The following is a 27747-nucleotide window of genomic DNA, read 5'->3' on the forward strand; positions in this document are numbered from 1 at the left end:
TGGAAAAACCGTAGCCTTGACTAGACGGACCTTTGTTGGCAAAGTAATGTCTCTACTTTTTAATATGCTGTCTAGGTTGGTCATAACTTTCCTTCCAAGGAGTAAGCGTCTTTTAATTTCATGGCTGCAAAAGAGTGGATACATGTAAATATATGGCTGAGTCCCTTTACTGTCCACCTGAAACTACCACAATGGTGTTAATCAGTTATACCCCAGTACAAAATAAAAGTAAAAAGAAAACAAAAATTGATTTTCAGGAGAAAATCAGCTTTGCACGGGAGCAGCTTCAGAGTCAGATGACCATGGAACTAACCACAGATTCCTTTGGTTATGAATCTAAAGCATAAATATTTAGGTTTGAAACCCATCCTGGATTACACAGAGTACTCTATTTGATTTTATCCAAGGGTTCTTTTTTTTTTTAATGAATTTTAGGCATGAAAAGATTAAATTAGAGATTCTGCATGTTGTGTAGATTAATGGTTTAAGATAATAAGGATTGAGACCGTTTTAAGCAATAGGATGTTTATTCATTGAATGATGGATATACATAGTTTCTGTTCTACTGAGCAAAAGTGGTAACAACCAACATTTTTATTAACTGTGATATTGTAGTGAAATTACCTAGTATCATGCCCAGGAATTAATAGGTACTCACTAAATATTTGGTTAATAGAAAAATTTAAAGGTTTTCCAGGATCATTCATTTAAAATGAAATACATAGGGTAGAACCAGATTGCGCATGCTGGTATAGGAATAATTTGTCTTGTTAATGTCAGTTTAAATTGTCATCCACTGCTTTTATGTGTGGTATGGCCAGTAAAAGCTCAGCAAGTCACTGCATAACTTCAGGTCAGCCTTCTACCTAATTTTTGTTATGAGATTTTTGAGGTTTGGTTGATAACTATCCATAGTGAATGTATAGTCAAGCTAATTCAAATATCAATGTGCTTCATTCCTGAAAGTTTCCTAATATCCCTTTTTTAAATTGATTTTTGACTGCACTGGGTGTTCACTGCTTTACCCAGGCTTTCTCTAGTTGTGGTGAGCTGGGGCTGCTCTTGGTTGCAGTGCATGGGCTTTTCATTGCAGTCGCTTCTCCTGTTGCAGACCACGTGCTCTAGAATGCACGGCCTTCTGTAGTTGCAGCGTGCGGGCTCTAGGGCCTAAGGGCTTCAGTGGCTGCAGCGTGTGGGCTCTAGGGCCTAAGGGCGTCAGTAGTTGCAGCTTGAGGGCCTTACAGTGCAGGCATAGTAGTTGTGGCACACAGGCTTGGCTGCCTTGCAGAATGTGCAATCTTCCCAGACCAGGGATCGAACCCATGTCCCCTGCATTGGCAGGTGGATTCTTATCCACTGTGCCACCAGGGAAGTTCCTGATACCCCTTTGTAATATCTCCTGGCCCTCACTTCCATCCCTGGACAACCACTGAACTTTCAGTGTATATTAAGTTATACCGCTCAAACTGTTACATAAGTCAAATTGTATGGTATGTACTTTTTTCTGACATATTTCATTCTGTATAATTATTTTGAGATTCATTTTATTACCAAATATATCAGTACTTCACTTCTTTTTATTGTTAAATAGTATTCCACGATATGGTTAGAGCAGTTTTTCCATTCTTCTTGGCAGGGATTCAATATCAGCAGTGTTCACTGATAAGTATTGCAAAAACCTAGTTTAAAGAAGCTTATTAATTCTTTGGCACCACAGGAACCAGGGCTTACAAGCTTCTGCTCACTTATTCCTAACATGGCCTTGTTTTCTGAAGTATATATATATATGAAATTGGCCCAAGGAGAGGACATGGACTTTCAAAGAAAAAAATTCTCCAGGTGGTATCCCATCATTAAAATATTAAGAAATTGAAAAAAAAAAGATTCTTTGGCTAGACCTCTTAACACCACAGAACTGTCTGACTAAATCTGAAAGAATTCTATAGTGTTCTGGTAACATCCCTCAGTAATAAAGAGAATTTTCCACTGGTGGATTTTGTGAAAAGAGTGAAAAATCTTTCATAATCATGATTTATTCTTTTCATTTGTGGGATGTAGCTTTAAATCCTAAATGGTGCATCATTTTTCAGGACTTCTAGGAAAAATGTTTCATAAGTTATATTGTAAATAAAATGGGACCATATTTAATAATGTTAAGTTGATTCCACTTTTCATGAAATTGTATACAGAAGTGCTACAAGTATAAATTATTTATGCAGCCTCATGTAACATTTTTCTTCCAAGCTTCTAGTGGAATTGTTAGAATTTACATTGAAAGGTTTGGGATGGAATCTGCTGGCTTGGAGCCTGTGTAAGTAGCGCTCATAGATTTGTTGCTTACTGAAAGTATACTGAATCTTATTTTACAGTCTTAAGTTTCTCATAGGCTGTCTTCTTCTGCTGAACTCAAATATAACCACAGCTGAATGTGTCAGCTCCTTCTCACATCCTGATCCAAAGTGATGAGCTTGGTTTCCAGTGGGAAGAAAGTGTGAGTAAGAAAGGGAGAAGAGAAGGTTAGGTAGAGAATATTACAAGAATGCAAGGGCCAGAAAGGAAGTCTCATTCCTTAATAAATCCACTATTTAAATTCTGCTTTACTTGTTATGACTTCTGTAATACTAAATGACATCTAATATTTTGGATCCTCTAAAATTACAGTAGAATATTAATATGAGTCATGAAACTTTGGAAATATACTTTGTATATTTGTAATATATGTGTTATATATTATGGGTCATGAAGTACTGACAAATCATAGAAACTAATACATGCTATATAAAGTGAAAGTGTTAGTCGCTCAGGCACGTGTGACTCTTTGCAACCCCATGGACTGTAGCGAAGAAAAAGAGCAAGTTTGAATGTTTCACTGGATTGGCCAAAAAGTTTGCTCAGGTTTTTCTCTGTGATCTTTTCCATAACATCCAGTGTGTCTAATTCCCTTTTAGTCTGTGGCCTATTTGAAACTTCATGTGACTGTGCTTCATTTTTTTGCTTCTTTCTCTCCCTGGTGTTGCATATATGAGCCCTTCAGTTCCTTTCCAATCATCCTTGCAAATCCTTTTACCCTCCCTTCTGTCTGGAGGAGTAGGATGGAGGCAGAAAACGTAGATGCAGTGTAGTGGGTCACCATGTCTGGTCTGGCAGATTTTGCCACAGCAAGGCTATACAGCTGAGGGGCTCTGAGTGGGGTTGGTATCTCAGTTGTGGGATTTATTTGCCATTCTGGAATTTGTGCAAAAGTGCTGGCTATGCTGCCAGCTGCCTTGCTGGCCTCTTGACAATGTTTTTAACTACACTTTTGTGAAACTGCAATATGAAGAAAAGTGCATTAGATTATCAGGACAGAATTATTTTGCTAAAAGCAAAACTGTAGATAGCACACTGGATATGAGCCTTCTTATTCAGACAGTGTCTGTGTATTTATCTGGACAAACAAAAGCAATAGTTTATTCCTATCTTATGTATTGTCCACGCTCTAGGAATAAACTCTGTGAAATGTCTTTCACGTGTGTTTTTTTCCTGCTGATCCAGACTCATTTTAATCATGTGTAACATTTCAGATTTGACTTTTCTCTGCAAGTGTAAGTGTGTGTGTGTGTTTAACAATATAACGTATTGAACCAAATATTTTTGCTTGTTTTTATTGATGACACATGATTTTGGCTTTTATCTTCAGTAGAAAATCAATGTGTCATAGCGCTCACTAAGAAAAAGGTATGGGACCTCTTTGTAATTCTTTGTCAGATGATTGCTTTATCTTGATTTATGCCTTTAAACTTTTTCTCATTCAGCAGAAAATATCATGGTGATATCTGTGAGAGCAAAGCGATCTATACCAATTTATGCTCTGAGTGCGGCCTTCTTCCAGAATTGTTTATGGAACATATCAACTCACAGTAGATTAGGGACACAATGCCTTCTTCCTTCTTAAATATGTCAGATTAATGATTCTGGTGCATATCCAAATTTTTATATTGAAATTTCTAGTGAAAATATTCCTTTATTAAATAAAAGGTGATTGAAGATGGTCATTATCCTAGGGTATTCAAGGGCTTCCCAGAAATTTGGGGTCTGAAAAGAAACTCAGGATTCTTGGTCTTAGCAAGATTTCACTCTGTGTTATCAGGATTATCATTTGGACTGCTCTGGGGCCTCTTCTGAAATTATCTTCAAAACAGCATTGTCGACTATGGCCAAAAGGAAATCTGATTATAAACTTTTGAAAGATAATTTCTTGGACTAGAATTCAAGAAATCATCTTCCAAGTAACTTTTTTTTTTTAAATTTACTCCAAACACACATTGTAGTTTACTTTGTCTTGTCATAATCTTTGCTGAAAACAGTATTTCACTGTTACCATCTTGAACTTTTTATTGAATTCAAAAATGATTAGGCTGTTTTGTGCTTGTGTAGAAGAGGTCTTTACATTTTATGTTATAAAACGTTCTGCCAAGGGGAGGAAAAGAACACGGTTGAATGCAATTCTTTAAAATGTTTAAGGTTCATTCAGTTCAGTTGCTCAGTCCTGTCCGACTCTTTGCAACCCCATGGACTGCAGCATACCAGGCCTTCCTTTTTTTTTTTTTGCTTTATTTATTTATTTATTTTTTATCTATTTGCTTTATTATTTTTTTTCCATTTATTTTTATTAGTTGGAGGCTAATTACTTTAATACCAGGCCTTCCTGTCCATCACCAACTCCAGAAGTTTACTCAAACTCATGTCCATTGAGTTGGTGATGCCAACCAACCATCTCATACACTGTCGTCCCCTTCTCCTCCCGCCTTCAATCTTTCCCAGCTTCAGGGTCTTTTCAAATGAGTCTGTTCTTTGCATCAGGTGGCCAAAGTATTGGAGTTTCAGCTCCAGCATCAGCCCTTCCAATGAATATTCAGGACTGATTTCCTTTAGGATGGACTGATTAGATCTTGTAGTCCAAGGAACTCTCAAGAGTCTTCTCCAACACCACAGTTCAAAAGCATCAATTCTTCATCACTCAGCTTTCTTTACAGTCCAACTCTCACATCCATACATGACTACTGGAAAAACCATAGCTTCGACTATATGGACCTTTGTTGGCAAAGGAATGTCTCTGCTTTTTAATATGCTGTCCAGGTTGGTCATAACTTTCCTTCCAAGGAGCAAGTGTCTTTTAATTTCATGGCTGCAGTCACCATCAGAAGTGATTTTGGAGCCCCCCAAAATAAAGTTAGCCACTGTTTCCACTGTTTTCCCATCTATTTGCCATGAAGTGATGGGACCAGATACCATGATCTTAGTTTTCTGAATGTTGAGTTTTAAGCCAACTTTTTCACTCTACTCTTTCACTTTCATCAAGAGACTCTTTAGTTCTTCGTTGCTTTCTACCACAAGGATGGTGTTATCTGCATATCTGAGGTTATTGGTATTTGTCCCAGCAATTGTGATTCTAGCTTGTGCTTCATCCAGCCCAGCGTTTCTCATGATGTACTCAGCATATAAGTTAAATAAGCAGGGTGACAATATACAGCCTTGATGTACTCCTTTTCCTGTTTGGAACAAGTCTGTTGTTCCATGTCCAGTTCTAACTGTTGCTTCCTGACCTGCATACAGGTTTCTCAAGAGGCAGGTCAGGTGATCTGGTATTCCCGTCTCTTTCAGAATTTTCCACAGTTTGTTGTGATCCACACAGTCAAAGGCTTTGGCATAGTCAATAAGCAGAAATAGATGTTTTTCTGGAACTCTCTTGCTTTTTCAATGATCCAACAGATGTTGACAATTTGATCTCTGGTTCCTCTGCCTTTTCTAAAACCAGCTTGAACATCTGGAATTTCATGGTTCACGTACTGTTGAAGCCTGGCTTGGAGAATTTTGAGCATTACTTTGTTAACTTGTGAGATGAGTGCAATTGTGTGGTAGTTTGAACATTCTTTGGGATTGCCTTTCTTTCATATTGGAATGAAAACTGACCTTTCCCAGTCCTGTGGCCACTGCTGAGTTTTCCAAATTTGCTGGCATATTGAGTGCAGCACTTTCACAGCATCATCTTCAGGATTTGAAATAGCTCAACTGGAATTCCATCACCTCCACTAGCTTTGTTCATAGTGATGCTTTCTAAGGCCCACTTGACTTCACATTCCAGGATGTCTGGCTCTAGGTGAGTGATCACACCATTGTGATTATCTGGGTCATGAAGATATTTTTTGTACAGGTTTTCTGTGTATTCTTGCCACCTCTTCTTAATATCTTCTGCTTCTGTTAGGTCCATACCATTTCTGTCCTTTATTGAGCCCATCTTTGCATGAAAAGTTCCCTTGGTATCTCTAATTTTCTTGAAGAGATCTCTAGTCTTTCCTATTCTATTGTTTTCCTCTATTTCTTTGCATTGATCACTGAGGAAGGCTTTCTTAACTCTCCTGCTATTCTTTGACACTCTGCATTCAAATGGGTATATCTTTCCTTTTCTCCTTTGCTTTTTGCTTCCCTTCTTTCCACAGCTATTTGTAAGGTGTCCTCAGAAAACCATTTTGCCTTTTTGCATTTCTTTTTCTTGGGGATCATCTGGATCCCTGTCTCCTGTATAATGTCACGAACCTCCATCCATATTTCTTTAGGCACTCTATCATATCTAGTCTCTTGAATCTACTTCTCACTTCCCCTGTATAATCGCAAGGGATTTGATTTAGGTCATACCTGAATGGTCTAATGGTTTTCCCTACTTTCTTCAATTTAAGTCTGAATTTGGCAATAAGGAGTTCATGATCTGAGCCACAGTCAGCTCCTGGTCTTGTTTTTGCTGACTGTATAGAGGTTCTCCATCTTTGGCTGCAAAGAATATAATCAGTCTGATTTCGGTGTTGACCATCTGCTAATGTCCATGTGTAGAGTCTTCTCTTGTGTTGTTGAAAGAGGGTATTTTCTACAACCAGTATGTCTCCTGGCAAAACTCTATTAGCCTTTTCCCTGCTTCATTCTGTACTCCAAGTCCAAATTTGCCAGTTACTCCATGTATTTCTTGACTTCCTACTTTGCATTCCAGTCCCCTATAATGAAAAGGACATCTTTTTTGGATGTTAGTTCTAGAAGATCTTGTAGGTCTTCATAGAACCATTCAGCTTCAGCTTCTTCAGCACTACTGGTCGGGGCATAGACTTGGATTACCATGATATTGAATGGTTTGCCTAGGAAACAGAGATCATTCTGTTGTTTTTGAGATTGCATCCATGTACTGCATTTCAGACTCTTGTTGACTATGATGGCTACACCATCTTGAATCCAATTAATTAAATGTTTCAGGTAAAAGATGTTTATTGATCCCTGAACCAGTCTCTGGCATGATTAGGAGTAACGAATGAAGATGGAAAAAAATCCTAAAAATTGTTAAAAAAAAAAAAAAAAGTAGATGTCAATCCCCATAACCTCATACTTTGATCTATTGGGCAATTCTGTGATGTACCTGAAATGTTTATTTACACTGAATATCTGACAAAGGACTTTTGTCTTCACAGTTTCTCTGTGAGTTGCTGTCTATAGAAATTTTATTTGCATTTGGAATCTTTGAAATTTTCAGGACATTTGAGAGGTTTGTAGAGACTACTTGATATTTTAAATGAGGACTGTTCTGGAGAATCTGAAATATGTGTCCTTGTGTATAAATACATCCTTTTCATGTAGAGGCTACTTGAATACTTTGGTGTCTCCCAATTCACACTCTGTGCACATCAATTTATGTGAAGATCCATATAAATATATTTTCTATTATTAGCAGAGTTACTATGATTTTCATTTGTACGTATCATGAGTATTCTTTAAACTGCAGGTCTCCGATTACTGCTTCAATCAGTACAGAGCAGACCTTCACCCACTGTGTCCCTGGTTGTAGCTTCATCTTAATTATAACACAGTCAGAAGCAATTAAAATCCATTAGGAAGTGTCAGAAAAGCTAGGGAGCACCTAGGCTCTATCTTAGGATAAGGCTTTATTTTTCTTTATCAAATAGTGTGTAACTACTCCAAGACTGTATACTCCTCCTGTGTTGTTGCCCCTGACTTTTGAATCTTTGATTCCACTTTAAGGTTTATTCCTACTGCTTTCTTGCCTTCTCTGCCCTCATAGGTAATGACAGCTTCCTCTATAATTCATGGCTTTATCTTTGCTCAGATAACTGCTAATGATAGAGGTGGGTGTTTTACATGTCCCTCTATCTAAGTCAGCTTTATGCATTTGGATCTACAATTAGGAGTGTTATACCTAAATTGCAAATTATAGTGCCATACCACTGCCACAATTTATGCAGTGTTAGAGAATGTTGCATTGACTTGGAACTACTACTTGGTGTAAAGTATGAGTTCATTTTAGTTTACATTTTAAGTAGCTCAGATTCAAGAGGTATTTTTTTAGTACAATAAATTTAACTTGTACTGTGTTATAGAGTGATTTCAGGTTATTGAGGAAGATATAATATGGACTTTAGAGTAAAATATGGACTTTAGATTTGCTTGAGTTCAAATCCTGACTTTGTCAGTTATTATCTGTGTAGCCTTAGGAAAATTATGTAACCGCTCTGTGCCACATTTTCTTTACCTGTAATCAGGTATAATAATAGTGCTACCTTGTATAGTTTCTTTTTTTAAGATTACATGTATTAATATATACATATAAAACACCTGAAATTTTCCAGGCATACAGTAATTACTCAAACATTAGCAATAAGAACAATAATGTCCTAATAATAAATATAATAGGTGTTATGAAGTTTAAAAGTAAAAATTGAAGGTTGTCACTGAGCTAGAATAAACATTATATGACCTTTGTCTCCTTTCTAAGTGGTTGAGGAGATAAACCATTTCCTCCATCTTTGTGCCTAGTTACTCTAAATAAAGGCTTTTCTCCTCTCATGGTAGCCAGCACAAACTACCTGATTCTTCTCTTATGTTGTAATATAATGATAAGAGTGAAGTCGCTCAATCGTGTCTGACTCTTTGTGACCCCATGGGCTATAGCCTACCAGGCTCCTCTGTCCATGGGATTTTCCAGGCAAGAATACTGGAGTGGGTTGCCATTCCCTTCTCCAGGGGATCTTCCCAACTCAAGAATCAAACCCAGGTCTCACACAGGGCAGTCAGATTCTTTACAGTCTGAGCCATCAAAAGATAAATTATTGAATTATTTCAGAATTTGCTTATGTTCCACTTATGTTTGATAACATAGTGCTTCCTTGGGTTCCATTTCATTAATTAGCTTTGGCAAAATTGACTCCTTCCAGAACTGTCTGAGTGTGGGATTTCATGGTTCCAACTAGTTTCTATTCCAGTTATTGTCTAATCTTTGCCTTTCATGCCTCTAGCTTGACTTGCATTATGATGTACAATCTGGATTTATCCTTTGGATTAGTAGCTTCCATTTGCATCAAACAAAACAGGTCTTTTTCTTTCCCCCTCAATCTTAGTCATATTTATTTCTGCTCCTTACATGACAAAGAATAAAAACAGTCCAGCTTTTGTCTGTAATCCCCACCTGTCATTCACTTTGTTTTAAATATCTAGATCCAACCTTTACTTTTTTAGTGAAGTATTTTGTATTACACACCCTAAGTAATAAAAAAAATGACAATTTTCAAAAGATATTGGCATGATCCTCAGATGATGATGTCCCATAGGATAAAATTGGGTGTGCATAAATTAATTTTCATTAAATAGTTATTAATAACTGTATGGAAAACTTTAAGAATTACATTAATGTTAAGAATAGGAAATTGAGCTTGATATCTGCTATTATTGTTCTTAATAATAATACTATGAATATTTAATAATATTAATACTATTTTAACTTTACATTATTAAACATTAAGTTATTTAGTTAAAAAATTTTGAGGGGAATAGTTAATTTACAATGTTAGTTTCAGGAGTACAGAAAAGTGAATCTGTTACACGTATATCTGTATTTACTCTTTTTTAGATTCTTTTCCCATATATGCTGTTATAATAAGGACCTACCGAATAGCACAGGGAACTCTACTCAATACTCTGTAGTAGATCCAACCTTTCTAAGTCACTGTTCACAAAAGTTCCTGATACACTGTCAGGATTGCTGCTGCCCATTGACAGGAGGCCAGTCAATATTCAGTCTAAGGGTGTGTCATCTATGGACGCTGTCACAGGCTAAGATGCTGAGCGTCTTAGTCAGTCTGAGTTCCAGGATAGGGGAAAGACTTAGCTTCTCTTTGTTCCTAACTCCTTCCTACTCCATGTTACATTAGTAATGATTGCTGTCTAGAGATTCCTAAACAAAACAAAATATAGCAAAGACAAATATTTTAACAGGCTTTGAGCGTTAATATATAGATTTGAATTTATCCTTTCAGTATCTATCACCTAATAGAAAGGATGACATAGTTTTGATTTGCTGGCCATGAATTGGCCCTGTCCACACAAAGTTCTGTATGACTTGCTGGTCATGGACACTTGTCCACAGCCTAAATCTCCCTCAGGATAAAAGGGCTCCTCCCCCAGGTGCTGGGACTGTTGGCAGCTAATGCTGCTTAGCAGATTCTGTCTCTAGAAATTGCTCTCAAGAGGGTTGACTTGCCAAGGGAACACCTCTCCGTGGAGCCCGCCCATATCTGCAGCCTGGTCACTGCACAGCCTAAAAGCTCAGAGCTCTTTCCTCCGTGTAGGACGGTACTGGGCCGTCCCAGTTTCTAGGCTCCCTGTGTGGTTGGCTGAGGCCTCTGTTCTGACTGCATCACAGCTCAACTGCTCCCTCCACTGAGTCCTTCCTTCTCTCACTTCCCTCCAGTTGTTGGTTCCCAGTGAGTTCCCCCAGGAAAATTTCTGTACCCAAGTCTCTGTCTCAGATCTATTTTTACAGAAAATCTGGCACGAGTCCTATTTCCATGAGTTCTGGCTGTTAACCCTGATTAGTTTTAGCAGCCCAAAGCTGGATCAAGGAGCTTCCCCCACCTCCCTTCTGTTTTTCCTTCTAGCCTCTGTTTCTACCAAAGCTTTACACATGTAGATAGAAAAGAAAGTAGTTAACCATAGCTAATACTTTAACTTAACACTCTTATGTGCCTGGTGCTGTATTTTGTATGTTATCTTTTTATAATATCCCCAAACCACTAAGAGGAGGACTCTGCTCTTACCTGGAGAAAATGAGGGTTGCTCAGTAAAATGTTAACAGTAGGAGAAGTAGGGTGAAGAACAGGGCATTCTTTGTGTTATTTTTGCATCTTTTCTGTAAGTCTAAGATGAAGTCAGAATAGAGGGATTTGAAGACCCTGAGTAGCAGATTTGCTGTGTGGATCCAGGATTCAAGTCCTTAAATACCAACCTAAATTGCCTTTGAAACAAAAGTTCTCTTGGACTCAAACCACAGCAAAATGACATGATTGTGTGCCTTTTTTGCATAGAGTGAAATGGGATGTTTATTTAGACATAGTTACCTAAAATATTCTATTATGGATATAAGCTTTATATAAATGGTCAGTCTAATATTAGCACTTAGATTATAATTACCTAAAAACAGGGATCTAGTTCTTGTATTATAGTTTTTGCTGTATCAGCCATAATCAAAAGCACATATGCAAGCATGAAGATGAATTTCAGTAAATACAGTCCTGTCTGTATCCAAATAGATGAATATGTGATTCCCACCCTTTTCTCTCTTGCTTTTTCAGTGTTGTATAGAATGAAATGGTTCAAGCAGTCTCCCTGCAGTTTTAGTTAGCACCTTATCTTAACACTTTGTCATCCTTAAGCCGATACTTATTTTTCCTCACAGATCCCAGTTCTTGGGATGAAGGGGAATCGTTGTGTTCGAATAAGATGATTCTGTTTTTAAAAAAAAAGCAAGAAACTTAAAAAAAATTTAGTTAGAAACAAATATTTTTCCTACTTATTTCCAGCATGCTGACCCTTTGTATTTTCAGCATATGTTAATATGAAAAATTGATTATAGTTACTATGAAGCATAGTATAATATAATGAAGAACAAGATTGTGAAGAAAAATGGGAATAACTCAAAAGCCAATTTTCTTCAACTTGAAGCTTTGGATTAAAATGAATTAACTTATATTTCATCATGTTTACAAATAATTTATCTTATTTTTTCAATGTATTCCCTTTTCAGGGGTAAAATATCTTTGTGTAAGAGCTTTTCCTGTTTGGTTACCCAGTTGTATTTGATTATTTTGAGATGATTTTTATATGGAATTTTATTGTTTTGCTTTTAATAGATACACATAATAGTTATGCTGAGCTTGATATTATGCTGTACATGTAAGGTAAATGTAATTTTCCAATTTTTATTTTTAAAAGTACTGGGCAGGACTTCCCTGGTGGTCCAGTGGCTGTGACTGTGTGCTCTGAATACAGGGGAACTCGGTTCAATCCCTAGTCAGAGAACTAGATCTCACATGCTGCACCTAAGGATCTTGCATGCCACAAGGAAGGTTGAAGATTCCACATGCTGCAACTAAGACCTAGTGTTGCCAAATAAATAAAAAAGTATTTTTTTAAAAGCACTTGGGAAACAATGTGATAAAAGGGAAATAAAATCAAGTCAGGGGCTAGAATACCTGGATTCTAAAGATCAAATTTTCCATTAAGGGATCTAGTGACTTTATGGATGTTACTTAATCTTCTAATTATGTATTTTTTCATCAGAACAGTGAAATGACCTATAAACTATTTCTATTGTAAAATTCTAGAAATTCCATTTTTCATTCACAATTGAACTCTACAGTTCTTGTTGCATGTTATAAGTCACAGAAATCCTTCTTATTAAGAAACTTAAATTTAGTTTTATCATATCTTAAAAAGTTCAAAGCTCAGTTGTGTCTTACTCTTTGTGACCCCATGGACTGTAGCCTGCCAGGCTCCTCTGTTCATGGGATTTTTCCAGGCAAGAACACTGGAGTGGGTTGCCATTTCCTTCTCCAGGGGATCTTTCTGACCCAGGGATCGAACCCAGGTCTCTGCACTGCAGGAAGACTCTTTACCATCTGAGCCACCAGGGAAACCCGTCATATGTTAAAAGCTTTGCTAAACTTTTATTGTTACCATGAATTTCAATGATTTTTGAGCCCCTAATGCACATTTAAGATCAGAGTTTGTTTTTAATTTCCTTTCAGATAATTCAGATTCTATTGATAGCAACAGCTCTACTGTTGTATATTTTAGAGATGGCCATTTAGTTCCTCTTTTTTTTTTTAATATCAACAAAATATGATGAGCATACTAAAAGTAAATAATTATTTCCTGAAAGAAATGGAACATAGACAGTAAAATTAACTTGTAATTATAATCTCTCTGTGTAAATTTTAACTTAAGTGCTAATTCATGTTATATTAATTTGTTCACTGATTTGAGGCCCTCCATTGCTTCAGTCACTATGCCACTTGGTGGCGATACAAATACAAGTAGTGAAGGTCATTGTCCTCATGGAGCTCACATTCTAAAGTGAGACAGAGATACTCAAGCAAATAGTTACAATAGAAGTTATTTTTTTTAGAAGAGTGACATCTTGACTAGGAATGGTGTTATCAAGACAGGAGTTGTATGATTTACCTATCTATACAGTATCTATAGGTGATGGCCCGTGTTGGGGCTGAGGGTCAGGATTAAAGAGCCACAGAGGCTGATGCAAATATACACAGATGAGAAGCAGCTTGCTGATTGGAAGAACCACCAAGCACTTCTGTAATTCACGATGCATGAAGTTTGAGGCAGAGGAAGGTAGACAGAAGCCAGAGCAGGGAATGACTCACTTGTCATGGTCATAAATATGTACACTGACTATGAGCTAATAAGCACCATTGAAGGTTTTAATCAGTTTAGTGAGCCGATCAAAAGTGATCCATCACTTTTGGATCACTCCATCCAAAAGTGGTCCACTTTTGGATCACTTTCAGATCCATCACCCTGTTAGCTGTGAGGAGAACATTTTTGAAGTAGGGCTTACCATTAAAAAAATAATCAATTATATACATGCATATACATATATATGTATTATGTGTGTATTTGTATCTGCATATGTACGTATCTTAGGTAGGAGACAGAGAGAGCCTAAGCTGGGAACATGGTCTAATATAGTTGGAATGAAAAGGATTCAAGAAATATTTAGAAAGTAATGCCAGTGAGGCTTGCATGTGTGGTGTGAATGATGGGGAATAGTCCAGAATAATTCAAGATTCTGGTGGTAACAACAGTAGGCGCCATCAGTTGAAATATAGAACAGAGCAAAAGAGAGGAAATTTTAGGAAGAAAGATGAGTTGTTGAAAGACATTTTAGAGCTTTGAGGGCCATCAGAAACTCTGAGGGACATTTCTTTTTGGGGAAAAAAAGTCTCAACTTTAGGGTTGGGGGAAAAAAGAACTCTGAAGTTTAGGGAAGTGTGGAGTGAAAGGAGGTTTGGGGTAATCAACATATTGGTGGTAGTTGAAAGTATAAAATTGATTCATGCAGAGAGACTGCTTGAAGTGGGAAAACCAAGGAGTGGGTAAAATTAGGTGACTCGTCAGTGTACTTAAGTAGTGCTTAATTAACCTAGATGTTTTTGAAAGGCACGCGTCTGCATTTCTTATAAGGCAAAGGAAAATATTTCTCAGTTCCCACTTAAGGTGAATGGGACCCTATTTTGGATACCTGGGCACCACTTCTCAATCTTTCAGGCACATATTTTATTTTAGCTTCTGCTGTAACGGACAGTTCTTCATAAACTTCCACTAGGGCTTGGGCCACTTTGTTCAGGTGTAATAGGACAACACTTGCCTGGACTGGCCCGCCGCTCATGGCTTCTGTTGCTTAGGAGCTGGGACATTCCTCCAGGTGCTGCCCGAGAGTGTGGGAAAGTTCATGCTCGGGGACCCCCTTCATGACCAGTATGGGATGAAGCCCTTCCCTTCGCCCTAATGGATTGGATGTTTCTTAGACCATTCCATTCAGCTCCTCAGAAGGCCTATGAGATTCCATCACAGTGATAGCCAAGTTGCTAAGTCATCCTTTTAAGCTGCCTTCCTTCTTTTTGTATCTCACGCTGCTCCTCCTTCCTTCCTTCCTTCCTAAATTCTCAAAATATTTACTTTCACTATTAGGGAAGATAGTTTGATATTCTAATTATATATCCCAAATCTAGATTCCTACCTCTAAAACCACCAAACATATAAAATGGAAGATTGCTGTATGGAAAATTTGGCTTTATGGATTTCACTATACTTTCCCCAAATACTTCAAAATCTTATCACACACTTTTACCTTTCCTTTTTGTGTGCTTCAGCTAAGAGTAAGACTCACCCCAGGTTATATGTAAGAATAGAGTACATGAAATACATTTCATATTTCAAAAGTTTATCTAAGACTTTTAAAATTGAAAGGATCTACAACTATTCCTAACACATTTTTTTTCCAGGTTTGGAACTAAATTGAGCACAGACTCTTAAACTTGACTTTGATAGAAAGGAAGTAAGTTTCTAAGTTTCTAAAAAAGGCAGCTTTAAAACAGTTCAATCTAAATTATTTAGTGTTAAGTGATTTGTTGAGATATTTTTATGTTTTTTTAATTTAAATAAGTACATAGTTAAAAAATGAAAGATTATGAAAGGACCTTTTAATTGTTATTGATTCTGACAGGCAAAATATTTTTAATCTGTATCAGCCATTTGCAGACTTTTCTTGTTAAGAGCAAAGTGATAAATATTTTCGACATCACGAGCCATAGCGTTGCTCTCCTGACTTCTCGACGGGGTCATGGCAGAACGAAGGCAACTTTTGTTGTTGTTGGGTTTCCTTGGTGGCTCAGCAGTTAAGAACCTGCCTGCCAATGCAGAAGACACGGGTTCTATTCCTGGGTCAGGAAGATCCCCTGGAGAAGGAAATGGCAACCCACTCTAGTATTCTTGCTTCGGAAATCCCATGGACAGAGGAGCCTGGTGGGCTACAGTCCATGGGGTCACTACGAGTCAGAGATAACTGAGTGACTAAACAACAGCAACAAATGGGGTGTTCCAGTTGAGAAAACAAACATTTTAAAAATAAAGATTCCAATTAAAAGGGGGGGAAAAAAAACACTTCAGTTATGACTTTGTTGAGTCCTGATCTTTACAGAAAGCCACTATGGAGTTCATAAGATCTTATACACTTTAATATTATAATAGAAGTAGAATTGTTGTTCATCCTTAGATATGTTCTATGTCATTCTTAGGTATGATTCTTTGTTTTTCTTATGTTGGCCACATTACCAATTTGAATGTAACTTTGAGTATTTCTGCTTTATGATTTATTTAGGTCTGTTAAAAAGGCTGCATAGTTAGTCCGTGCTTTCAGGCCTTTTTTTCCTTACCCTAGAGTCAGATCACACCGATTGTTAGCTGAAAGGTATATTGGGAATTGTATCAATCCTTCCCAATCATCTCGGTTTAGAAATATATACTAAAAACAAGCTCGGGCCACAACCAGTCTTCTGCTTGCTCAGAAAGGTAGGATGTGGATTAATGGTTTTCTGATGAGGTGAAAACAAAATATATGTTTTCAGAAGGATTGACAGAATAGATTGAAAAGAGGTCGCTAACACAAGGATGGAGGAGATGCAAAGAGAATGAGACTGAGGGTTTGACAGAGCAACCTTGCCTTTTAACTCTTCAACTCTTATGAATTATATGAAAGTGAATGTCCTATACTAAAATTACACTGAAGGAAACACTTTAATAATCTGTATGTATGAGTTTCCATTCTCCTATCTTAATGTGTCCAAAACAGTCTAGTTTTTAAAAATAATCCTTTAATCCAGGATTTAAGACTTTAGGTGGTATCTTTTTTATTACCACGTGACATCATGCTGTTTGTACTTATGATTTTCTACTTTTATTCCTCCACTGATTGCTTCCTCAGGTGTCTTACCTTCCCTTGCTTACTTAGACAGTTTCATGTGAAATTAATTTTTAAGAGATTAGTGATAGGTGAAGCTTTGGTTTCCATGGGATTCAAAATGAAGAAAGTTCTAGGGCTGATGGCTTTTTTAAGGCCATTGCTTACTTGCATTTTTATAGAACCAACAGACATGAGTATGTTACTCAGAAAGCAAGTTGTATATATGCATATTTAGAGTTTAGATTTCCTTTGGCAGTTATTAAAAAGTTCATCTACCCACCAGAAAAAAAAAAGTAAACTCGTCATTCTGTACCTGGTGCTCTTTAACAAATATGAAAAGCTGTGGCCTTGGGTGTGAGTTAAGAGCAAGGACAGCTGTCCCTGATTGGTAGCCGCCTGTCTGTATCCCGCAGAGGCTCCATGAGCTGGGGTGATCCAGGACAGAGCAATGAGGGTGGTATCTCAAGCAACTTAACTGACTTTTCAGTAGATTAGAGTGACTGTTGATTTCTATCAGTAAACTTGCTATGTATGTATATTGCTGATTCATTTCGTTGATCAGCAGAAAATAACATTGTAAAGCAATTGTATTCCAATAAAAAAGTAGAAGAAAGAAAGAAATAAAAAAAGTCCTGAGGATGGGGACTTCCCTAGTGCTCCAGTGGTTCAGACTTTGCCTTCCAATGCAAGGGGTGCAAGTTCGATCCCTGGTCAAGTAGCTAAGATCCCACATGCCTTGTGGCCAAAAAGCCAAAACATTAAACAGAAGCAATATTATAACAAATTCAATGAAGTCTTAAATCCTGGGGATGAAAAGCAGGTGTAAATGAACTCTACACTAAGTGGCTTTCATATTGTTCTAGTTTTAATTTTGTTTCAGTATTGAAATTTTGCCATTGAAGGAGGCTCACCCTAATGCACTTAAGCTTGAATACTGAGAGCTGACTATGAGATGCAGTGGTAATTTTAGGTATAGAATAGGTGATGGTAGAGAACTAGAGAAAATAGAATGGATTCTCAGGAAGTAGAAACTTAAACTCAAAATTAAAAATAATTTTTCCTTCAAGGCTTTAGTTGATATACAGGAGGCTACAAAATATAGCTAGAGATCCTCCAGATTTCAGGAAAAAGATAGCAAACATTTCCTTTTGAGCAACAAAATAAGTCTGTGCATAATGTACATTCTCCTGGTAGCACTGTGTAGACAGAAACTGGTTTAAATGGCATTTATTTATTATGTCTTATCTCCGTTATTAGGCAGAATACTTTTCATCTCTTAGGTATTTATATGTGTGTGTGGTGAAGTGTCTCAGTTATCTTATAAAGAACTTTATTTCTCTGGGAATCCACTTTATTCTTTTTTTTTTTCACTTTATTCTTTTAAACACAGAATTTAGATTGGATTAGTAGTTCCCAATTTTTCTTAATTATCAAAACCATCTGGAGCATTAAAAAAAAATACAGTTTGTCTCATGCACTGTATCAGAAACCCCAGAGAGAGAGTCCTATGAATCTGCACTTTTAATAGAAACCTTTGGTGATTCTGATGGTGAGACAAGTTGAGGAGATAGTGGATTAAATGATGTCTAAATTAGGTGTTACTATTATTTAATGCCTGAATTTATTTTTAAAAATGCCTGGAGATGTAAGTGTGACTGTTCATTCAAGTTTATCACTTAAATGGCATCAAGAGGCCTATTTTCTCTCTTAAGTTGCATTTAAAAAACACCAGCTTGGGATTTTCCTGGTGGTTCAGTGGCTAAGACTCCTTGCTTCCAAAGCAGGCAACCCAGATTGGATCTCTAGTCTAGGAAGTAGATTGTATATGCCACAACTAAGACTCGGCACAACCAAATAAGTTTTAAAAAAAAAAGGAAATGTGGGCAATGAAGTCTAGCATCAAGAGTAACATGTATAGCTTTAGTTGAAATTAGTTTGGTTTTTCCCTGTAATAGTCAATTCTCACCACGTGCTTATCCGGGTGCGGGTGCTGGGCGCATAGAGCTTTGTGTCCCTCGGCGGGCCTCACATCACGTGTCCTTAAAGTCTCCAAGAAGAGACAGACATTGAAATGCACACATAACAATATAGTTAAAAATTACATAACAATATAATTAAAATGAGAAGTTTTTAAAGGAAAATAGCTTTAGCTTGAGTGATCAAGGAAGGCTTCTCTGAGGAAGTAATAATCTAAAACTGAGACTTGAAGTGGGATTTTTAATTCAGTCATCCCTGGGTGGATATTATGAGATGCAGAAAGGACAGATGTGTGTTATCATTGGAGTTTAAAATGCATGACCCGATTTTTCTCGCTTTCTGTCTACATCAGTTTTAAGAAGTACCCACATGGAGGTAGGGGGTAGCTTTGGAGCTTTTTCCTTTCACAAGGAGATTGAGGGGCATGTGATATTTTTGTGAAAAAGACATACTGTAAGTCAATAAACTGTGGTTCTACTCCTTTTCCTTTAAATATTATTTTTAATAGTATGGAGGATAAAATGTGAGTTTTAATTGAAAAAAGATAACCTTTATGAATTTCAAAACTATGCTTCTTAAATGAGAATTTAATTTTGGCACATGTGAACCAGTTACTCAGACAGTATTGCATCTCATTCTGTTAAAATTCTATTATACCTTATTGTGTCATTTTAAAATAATAAAACCACAGTTTTCTGAACTTTTAAGTCGATAATTCCAAACCTGCATCACTTTTCTCTGATATTGACCAGTTTTTTTTTTTCAATTAAATGCTTCTTTGTAACCACCAATCAAATTGGTTCTGTATAAATTCTTAGAACTAGAGAAATTGAGAACTATTTGTCTTCATTCACATAATTGATGAGATGTGTAATGGGTTATGGTCTAGATGAGTCCCCCGAGGATGCTGTAATATAGCATGTGAATGTGTCCAGTTTCAAGTAGCAAATTAATTTCAAATTGATCAACATTTATCCCTTTTAAAATCTAGTTAGGCAAGTTCCAGAAAGGCACTGTTAAGAATTGATGGGGAGGGGAAAAAACTTGCCCAAATTTTGACTCTTCCTGTATCTCTAAAATAGTATAGAGAGAAAAGTAGCAGAAATAAGCTTTGTGGCTTGCCAACCCTTTAAAAACTGTGGAAAGCAAATCCAAATAATGTGACCTGAATACTCAGGTTTTTTTTTTTTTTAGGTTTCTGTCTCTTTCATTCAAGAAGAATAATAGAAAAAAATTTTATCTGAATAAAGAAGCTTGTATGAAGTTTTCAGTGACCTTATTTCTTCAACCCCATTCTTTGCTTCTTGATTTTTAAAAAATCTCCACTGTTAATATAGCAGAAGCTTTCATGGGAAAAGATTTTTGTGGGTGGAAAAGGAGCTGGGCCAACAGCAGGTGGATAACCATCTTTGAGAGACTCTTAACAAGTTACTCTGATTCAGTTCAGAAGAGTATAAAATGAGGTATAAGAGGAAAGGAGGCTGAATTTAGATAAATATTTCAATTTTTACATACATGAAGGGATCATCATACTTTCACAAATTAAGTGTATCCGGAGATTAGCCCTGTCCAACTTCCCCATTGGGAGACAGTTCTCCATGCATTTTTTTTAAACTTCTTTATTTTATATGTGGTAGAGCTGATTAATAATGTTATGATAGTTTCAGGTGCCCAGCCAAGCAGCTCAGCCATATACATACATGTATCCATTTTCTCCCAAACTCTCCTCCCACCCAGGCTTCTCCATGCATTTTGTATGTCCTGCATTGTTCAGCTCCTAAGCAAAGAATCTATTGCACAGAGTTCACCCTGAGACATTTGCTTGTGTTCCACAGTTACTTACCTACCTAGAGCACATCCCCTTCCTCCCCTCTTGTGTCCCCTCCTCCTCCTCCTTGTCCTTCAGTTGTGCCCGCAACTATTACAGCTAGAATCTCCTAATGTTGGGGTTCTTCTTCTATGATGCAGCCCACCACTCCTGCAGAAAAATGCCTGGCGCTTATCGTGCTTCCCTGTAGGAAGTGGGAAAGACATTTCTCTGGCTGATGCTTTTTGCCATCTCTCTAAATCAAATCTCTTGTATCTTCTCTCAGTGTATATATATGAAACAGTGACAAGCTAACTTGTTAGCTTGAAAGTAGGGTAAAGTCTCAGACCCTTCATGGTTTCTAGCCTAACCAGCATGCACAAGGAATTGCAAAGTGCCCATGGAAACCAGGCAAGGGATGTGAATTAAGAGAATTGGTCCGGGTGTAAAATAATTAATAGCAACTGACTTTCAGCCTTAGAGTTAGGTGTGATAGGGATTAATGGGGACTGCAGCAACTACAGGCAGTATCTTCTTGAGAAATATCCTGCCTTAGAAGTATTTGCTGGGACTTCCCTGGTGGTGCAATGGTTAAGACTTCACCTTCCAATGCAGGGAGTGCAGGTGCGATCCTTGATTGTGAAGTTAAGATCTTGAAAAGCCAAAATATAAAACAGAAGCAATAATGTATTCAATAAAGACTTTTTAAATGATCCACATCAAGAAAATCTTTCTTTTTTTTAAAGAAGTGTATGGCAACCTATTCTACTTGATACAGGCTTCCCTTATAGCTCAACTGGTAAAGAATCTGCCTGCAATGCAGGAGACCCCTGTTCCATTCCTGGATTGGGAAGATCTGCTGAAGAAGGGATAGGCTACCCACTCTAGTATTTGTGTTCTTGGGCTTCCCTTGTGGCTCAGCTGGTAAAGAATCCGCCTGCAGTGCTGGAGACCTGGGTTCGATCCCTGGGTTGGAAAGAGTGCCCTGGAGAAGAGAAAGGCTAACCAATCCAGTATTCCAGCCTGGAGAATTCCATGGACTGTATAGTCCATGGGGTTGCAAAGAGCTGGACATAACTGAGCCACTTTCACTTTTCTACTTGAAAGCACTGTTGGGGTTAAACTAAGTTTACAAGAACTGAACCATCACCACTGAGTCTCTTCTGTCATTGATGATGAGAAACTCCAAGACAGGGAAGACTTTTTTTTCCTTCTTGGTAACCAGGAGAACACTTGGCACAACGCCAAAGTAGACTTGCACAGAAAAACTGAATTCTTACCAATGTTGTAGAGCCTGACAAGAAGAAACATGGTCTTTTTTTTTAGATATATAATCTGAGTCATATGGTAGTTTTAGTTTTTTGAGAAAACTCCATAGAGTCTTCCATAGTGGCTATGCCAATGTACATTCCCACCAACAGTGTAGGAGGGCTTCCCAGGTAGCTCAGTGATTAAGAATCTTCATGCCAATGCAGGAGACTTGGGTTCTATCCCTGGGATGGGAAGAACCCCTGGAGGAGCAAATGGAAACCCATTCCACTACTCTTACCTGGAAAATCCCATGGACAGAGGAACCTGGTGGGCTGCAGTTTACGGGGTCGCAAAGATTTGGACAAGACTGAGCATACAGACACACGCAGCGGTGTAGGAGGGTTCCCTTTCCACCACAGCCTAGCCAACATTTGTTACTTGTGTTCTTTTTGATGAGAGCTGTTCTGATGAGTGTGAGGGGATATCTCATTATGGTTTTAGTTTGCATTCTCCTGAAGCTTAGTGATGTGGAGCATCTTTTCCTATGCGTGTTGGCCATCTGCATTTCCTCTTAGGAAAATTCAGCTCTTCTGCCCATTTTTTAAAATTAGGTGGTTTGTTTTCCTGATGTTGAGTTGTAGAAGCTGTTTATATATGTTGGATATTAACCCCTTGTGGGTCACATCATTTGCAAAAATCTTCTCCCATTCATTAGGTTGTGTTTTCATTTTGCTGATGGTTTCCTTTGCTGTGCAAAAGCTTTTCAGTTTAACTAGGCCCCATGTATTTATTTTTTATTTTATTTTTGTTTTAGAAGACAGATTCAAAAAAATTTTGTTGTGATTTTTGTTGAAGAGTGTTCTGCCTATGCTTTCCTCTAGGACTTTTATGGTTTCTGATCTCAGATTTAGGTCTTTAATCCACTTTTTTTTTTTTTTTTGTATATAGTGTTAGAAAATGTTCTGATTTCTTTCTTTAACATGTAGCTGACAATTTTCCCAGAAACACTTATTGAAGAGACTATCTTTTCTCCATTGTATCTTCTTACCTCCTTTGTCATTCATTAATTTACCATTAAGTGCACGGGTTTATTTCTGCCAAACCATTTTTCATAGTGACTGTATCATTTTGGATTCCCATCATCAATGCATTGGAATTCCAGTTGCTCCACACAGGATTTGTGCTTTTTATAAATTCTAAGCAAGAATTTCAAGTCTTTCTGAAGATGAGTTATGTTAAAAATTATATATATTATCCTGGAATTGTGTAATTTTTTTCCCAATGCAGGGTGGTTAAAACTAAGTGGCAGGCTGACTCCATTCCATTTTTCCTTTCTTTTGAATTAATAGAGTATGTGTATATGTACATATGTACATATATATAACATATATGAATTAATATGGATATGCTAGGAAATTGAAGGTATTTTGGTAAAAAATATGATTAAATTCTGTCTTACATGTGAATGATTAGTTTCTATATCATGTAAACACTTTGGTGAATAACTCAGTTTCCTCAATATGGAAAATAATCTATTCAGACAAGTCTTTAGAGGCTTATTAATATAAGAGTCTTTGGCTATATTAGAGCTAAAATTTCCAATGTAGTCGACAAAGCCACTCCATCTTTCTTTGGAGCATGCAACAGCTCATGAAAAGAACAACTTAAAAGGGCTGGATTACTTTATAAAATTTCCAAGCCAGTAGTAGTTCTCATATAAGTAGAATTGGCCTCTGCAGATAGTGCAGGTCATTCAGACCCAACTGGAATTTTCAACTGCCTTTTAAGTCATTCAGTAAGGTGCTAATGAAACTTAGGAGGAAAATTTGGCTTCCCTAATGTCCAGAGTGGCAATACTGCCTTACATACAATAACATTAGTGTTTTAATATCCTTCCATTTATTCTGGGAAAAACACCAAGAGAGAAAGTGAATTTTCCAGAATAGAGACACTTGGGTTTGCTCTTTCTTGTGACTAGCTTCATAGGATGATTTGCAAAGCTTTTTGCAAGACTGAAATAAATACAGGACAGAAGTAGAATTGAACTTTAACATTCATAACTTTTTCTCAAGATATGATTTATTATCAAGTAGGCTTTTTTAATGTCTGCCTTAATTAAATATTCAAAAGAGGCTGAGACTGCAGCTATATATGCAAATTGACTTTTTTAGTATCTCAGGTTGAAATTATTGTTCATTCTTTTCAAGAATGCTACCATTTAGAGGCTAGGAAATTGAAGATATTTCGGTAAAAATTATGGTTAGCTTTTGTCTTAGAGCAAGACCCAACTGTCCTCTGCCATGGATTATTTCTGTGTCTTCCCATTGACAGTGCTAGTAGAAACAATATGAAAATGCTTATTGTGTAATATGAAGTAACCCCAATGCAAATACTCCTTGTATAGACAGCATCCACTCACAAATGCTGCTTACCTGGTGTGGACTGTAAATGAAAGAATTTGTAACTTTACAAATGGCCAATTCTTGAATTTGTGACTATATAAAGACAACAAAAGGAATGCTTTGGGACCCTTGAGCCCACCCACCCACTCGAATGGAGCTATGTGTGGTTATATACCCATATAGTTAGCTTATAGATATTTATATGTACAGTTGTGCTTATCATAGACTTGAGATTCTATTATATCAATTTTCTATTCCTTCTGACAAATAAAGCAAGATGATCATGAGCAGTATAACCAAGTTAGTAATGCTTATTTTTAATTTATCCTAATTTTTCCTTTTTCTTAAATCTTCTGAGCCTCTTGTTACCATGTTCTCTGTTGTATTGCAGTGATATTGATCCAAGGAATGTGTTAGTAATTAATTAATATATAGTTATTAATCAGTCCTTACACCTTTTTCTTATTGTTCACCCAACTGCTGTCTTTACTTTCTATAAAATAAGAGATATTTTATTACAGTGTGTTCTGTCAAATTCTGACTGCTGACTTTTTGTTTATTAGAATACATTTGCGTTCCTGTCTTCTCCCTCTGTAATGTTTCTTTTAATCGTGCTGGTGGTGAAAAGAAGGGTGCATTTTATATTTGCAGTGATCCATTTTAAAACAGCAGGAGACTTCCTGTTATTCAGGCATTGTTAGGTAGACTGTATTTGCCCACTAGTTGAATGTATAAACCTTTTCCAAATTGATTCATTTGCTTAGTGACATATCAGGGAGAAAATTCTAGTAATTCTGAAGAAAATCTTGAAAGCTGGTAGAAGATGTCAAGAGGCTTAAGGTCAGTAATTTGACCTTTTAATCATCTTTTTTAGGGCATGAATAATGTATGAAACAACTTTTAATGGAGGATAGAATTTGAAGAACGAAATAAAATTTCAATTTCCATATATAGCATGTGTGAGGAAAAATGAAACAGAAACATATATTCCTATACTAGTGGAAAAACGGAATGTGTTTTTTTTTAGTTTGCTTACTGTTCTTCATTATATAGCAGAATTCCTATTAAGTGCGCAACATATTTGCATGAGTATTAAAATAATTCATCATGATTAATTCTGCTGTAGTAAATCTCAGCCCTAATTACAATCTGCCATATACTATCGTGATTTGTCAGTATTTCATATTTTACTGGAGTTGCAGTGGAATTGCAGCTCGTATAACAGCACTGATGTCATCTGAGTTCACTGTGATTAATGTGGTTCTGAAGGAGATCTAATAACGATTAGCCGGTTTCATAAAGTGTTACAGAATAAGGTCGATGTGAGAAAAATTTTAAAGCTCTTCACAATGTGCAGTCTAGCAAGTACCTCTGGCAACAAATTGGGTTTTTTGAAGGATGAAGAGATTTAACCTTGGAAACAGATGAGCTACTAGGGCAACGCTGGGCAGAGATTCAGTAATTTGCCTTAAAGGCTCGGAGGAAAGCAAGACAAGTCTAGAATTAATGATGGAAAGTTATAAAGAAGTAAATATCAATCTGATACACTGAAATCTCAAAAAATCAAAACTTTCACCAGCAACAGAATGAGCTTCATGGATATAATGGCCCCAGTAAGGTATGGAGCTTCCTATGACTGGAAGTATTTGGTAGAGAGACAAGATGCCTGCTTACGGAGAGTTTTACAAAGTATGATTTTAATGGTTCAGAAGAGGAGATTGTCTTTTGGTAAATTCTGAATTCTTTTTCAACCATGTGCATCCATAAATGAATTTTCTTCAGAATATCAACAAGTTTTTTATATGTTCTTAGATTTCGGTGGAGGCTTCAGTGGGAGATGGCTTTACTGGAGACATTGCAATTGATGATTTGTCATTTATGGACTGCACTCTCTACCCTGGTAAGGAAGGCTATTTCAATGTATGAGTGTTTTCAAGCCTGTTTACTTGAATAAAACTTCCAAGGAAATCAATATTTCATTTCCAGAAATATTCCAAAAGTACTCTCACCTCTCTCTATTCTATTAATACATTAACCATGGAAAAGGTTGCAAATCTTTGTAATTCATCAAACCATCAAACTCTTTGCAAACATAGTAAAGAGGTTTGAGTCAGTGGTATATATGTCCCATCACATTCCAAGTATTAGGAAAATGTGCCTGAAGTTAAACAGTAAGTCTGTCATATTGGGGGGGGGGTGGTTATAATAACTGAACTGATTGCTTTGTAATTACATTATTTTGGAGACTTTAGTAACCATTCAGTTATCTTCAGTGACATCTCACTGTCAGGCTGCACTTTAAACATTGCTGAGGATTGCTGCCAGCCATTTCCTTTCCAAGTTATAGACTTCTTTCCATTAAAAAACTAATATATTTATTCCAGATTTATATCTCCATCCTCATACTTACCCCCCAAACTCTAGAAAGAAAGTGAAAGTCGCTTAGTTGTGTCTCACTCTTAGAGACTCCATGGACTATGACAAGAGGAAGCACAGTCTCCTCCTTAGAGTGATCAGAGGTTGGGAAGTTTAAAAATCAATTGCAGTAATCCATATGGAGAGCGCTTTCATATGCTGAAAACTTTACATGCAATGGTCCATCAGAGTACCTACCCCTACCCAGACATAATCAGAGGGTTGGATTCCAATGCTTTCTGCTGTAGCTACATGTCCCAGCTCCAATTTTCCAGCTCATCATTCTGGCAGGGTAAATTATCATCCTCTGTGTAGCAGTTTCCATGGAGCTCTGCAGAGTCAAACCCCTCTCTGGAAAGCCAGCAAAGATGAAATCAGAATTCAACAAGTTTACTTTTATCCCTCAATGTGTAAAAGTAAATTCTTGATGACCCATTGTCCCCTCAATCCTATCATTTTCACCTGCCTTCTTGTCTCAGTGAATGACAATTCTATCTCTGGTTGCTTATTCTTCATCAACAAATTTGATCAACCACTAGCTACATGTATATCCATACTCCACTTCTCATTTCCCTTGCTTCTCTCCTCTCGGTCCAATTCACCAGTGTCTCTATATAGATTTTTGTGATTGCTTTTTAAATGATCTCTCTGCTTCTACCCTTGAACCATATAATCTCTTCTCGTAACAGCAGCCAGAATGATCCTTTTCAAACTTACATAAGCTCTTGTCACCTTAACCTGAGCCTTGCTATGACATCCATCTCATTCCAAACAAAAGCCAAACTTCTTACAATAACATCCAAGGAATAAATGACTGAGACTGTCATATATGGCTCTGTCTTTACCTTCTAACACTGTGCTTTTTTTGAAAGCACCTTATTTTTTAAACTTTATTTGTTTAATTTTTGTCTGTGCTGGTTCTTCATTGCTGCACACGGTCTTTCTCTAGTTGCGGTGAATAGGGGCTACTCTCTAGTTGAGGTATGTAGGCTTCTCACTGCCGTGGCTTCTCTTGTTGTGGGGCATGGGCTCTAGGTGCCTTGGCT

General features: G+C 37.0%; 1 protein-coding gene across 1 annotated transcript in view; it reads left to right on the top strand.

Moving 5' to 3' along the window:
- Positions 1–27747, top strand: part of MALRD1 (MAM and LDL receptor class A domain containing 1) — a 518391-nt gene that overhangs the window by 127606 nt on the left and 363038 nt on the right. Inside the window, exon 20 of the mRNA XM_020872693.2 lies at positions 26099–26186. Within this exon, the coding sequence (XP_020728352.2) occupies positions 26099–26186 (88 nt within the window). The remainder of the gene's footprint in view (positions 1–26098; positions 26187–27747) is intronic.

This window comes from Odocoileus virginianus, chromosome 9, assembly GCF_023699985.2.
Source record: "Odocoileus virginianus isolate 20LAN1187 ecotype Illinois chromosome 9, Ovbor_1.2, whole genome shotgun sequence".
In the NCBI taxonomy this organism is placed as follows: domain Eukaryota; kingdom Metazoa; phylum Chordata; class Mammalia; order Artiodactyla; family Cervidae; genus Odocoileus; species Odocoileus virginianus.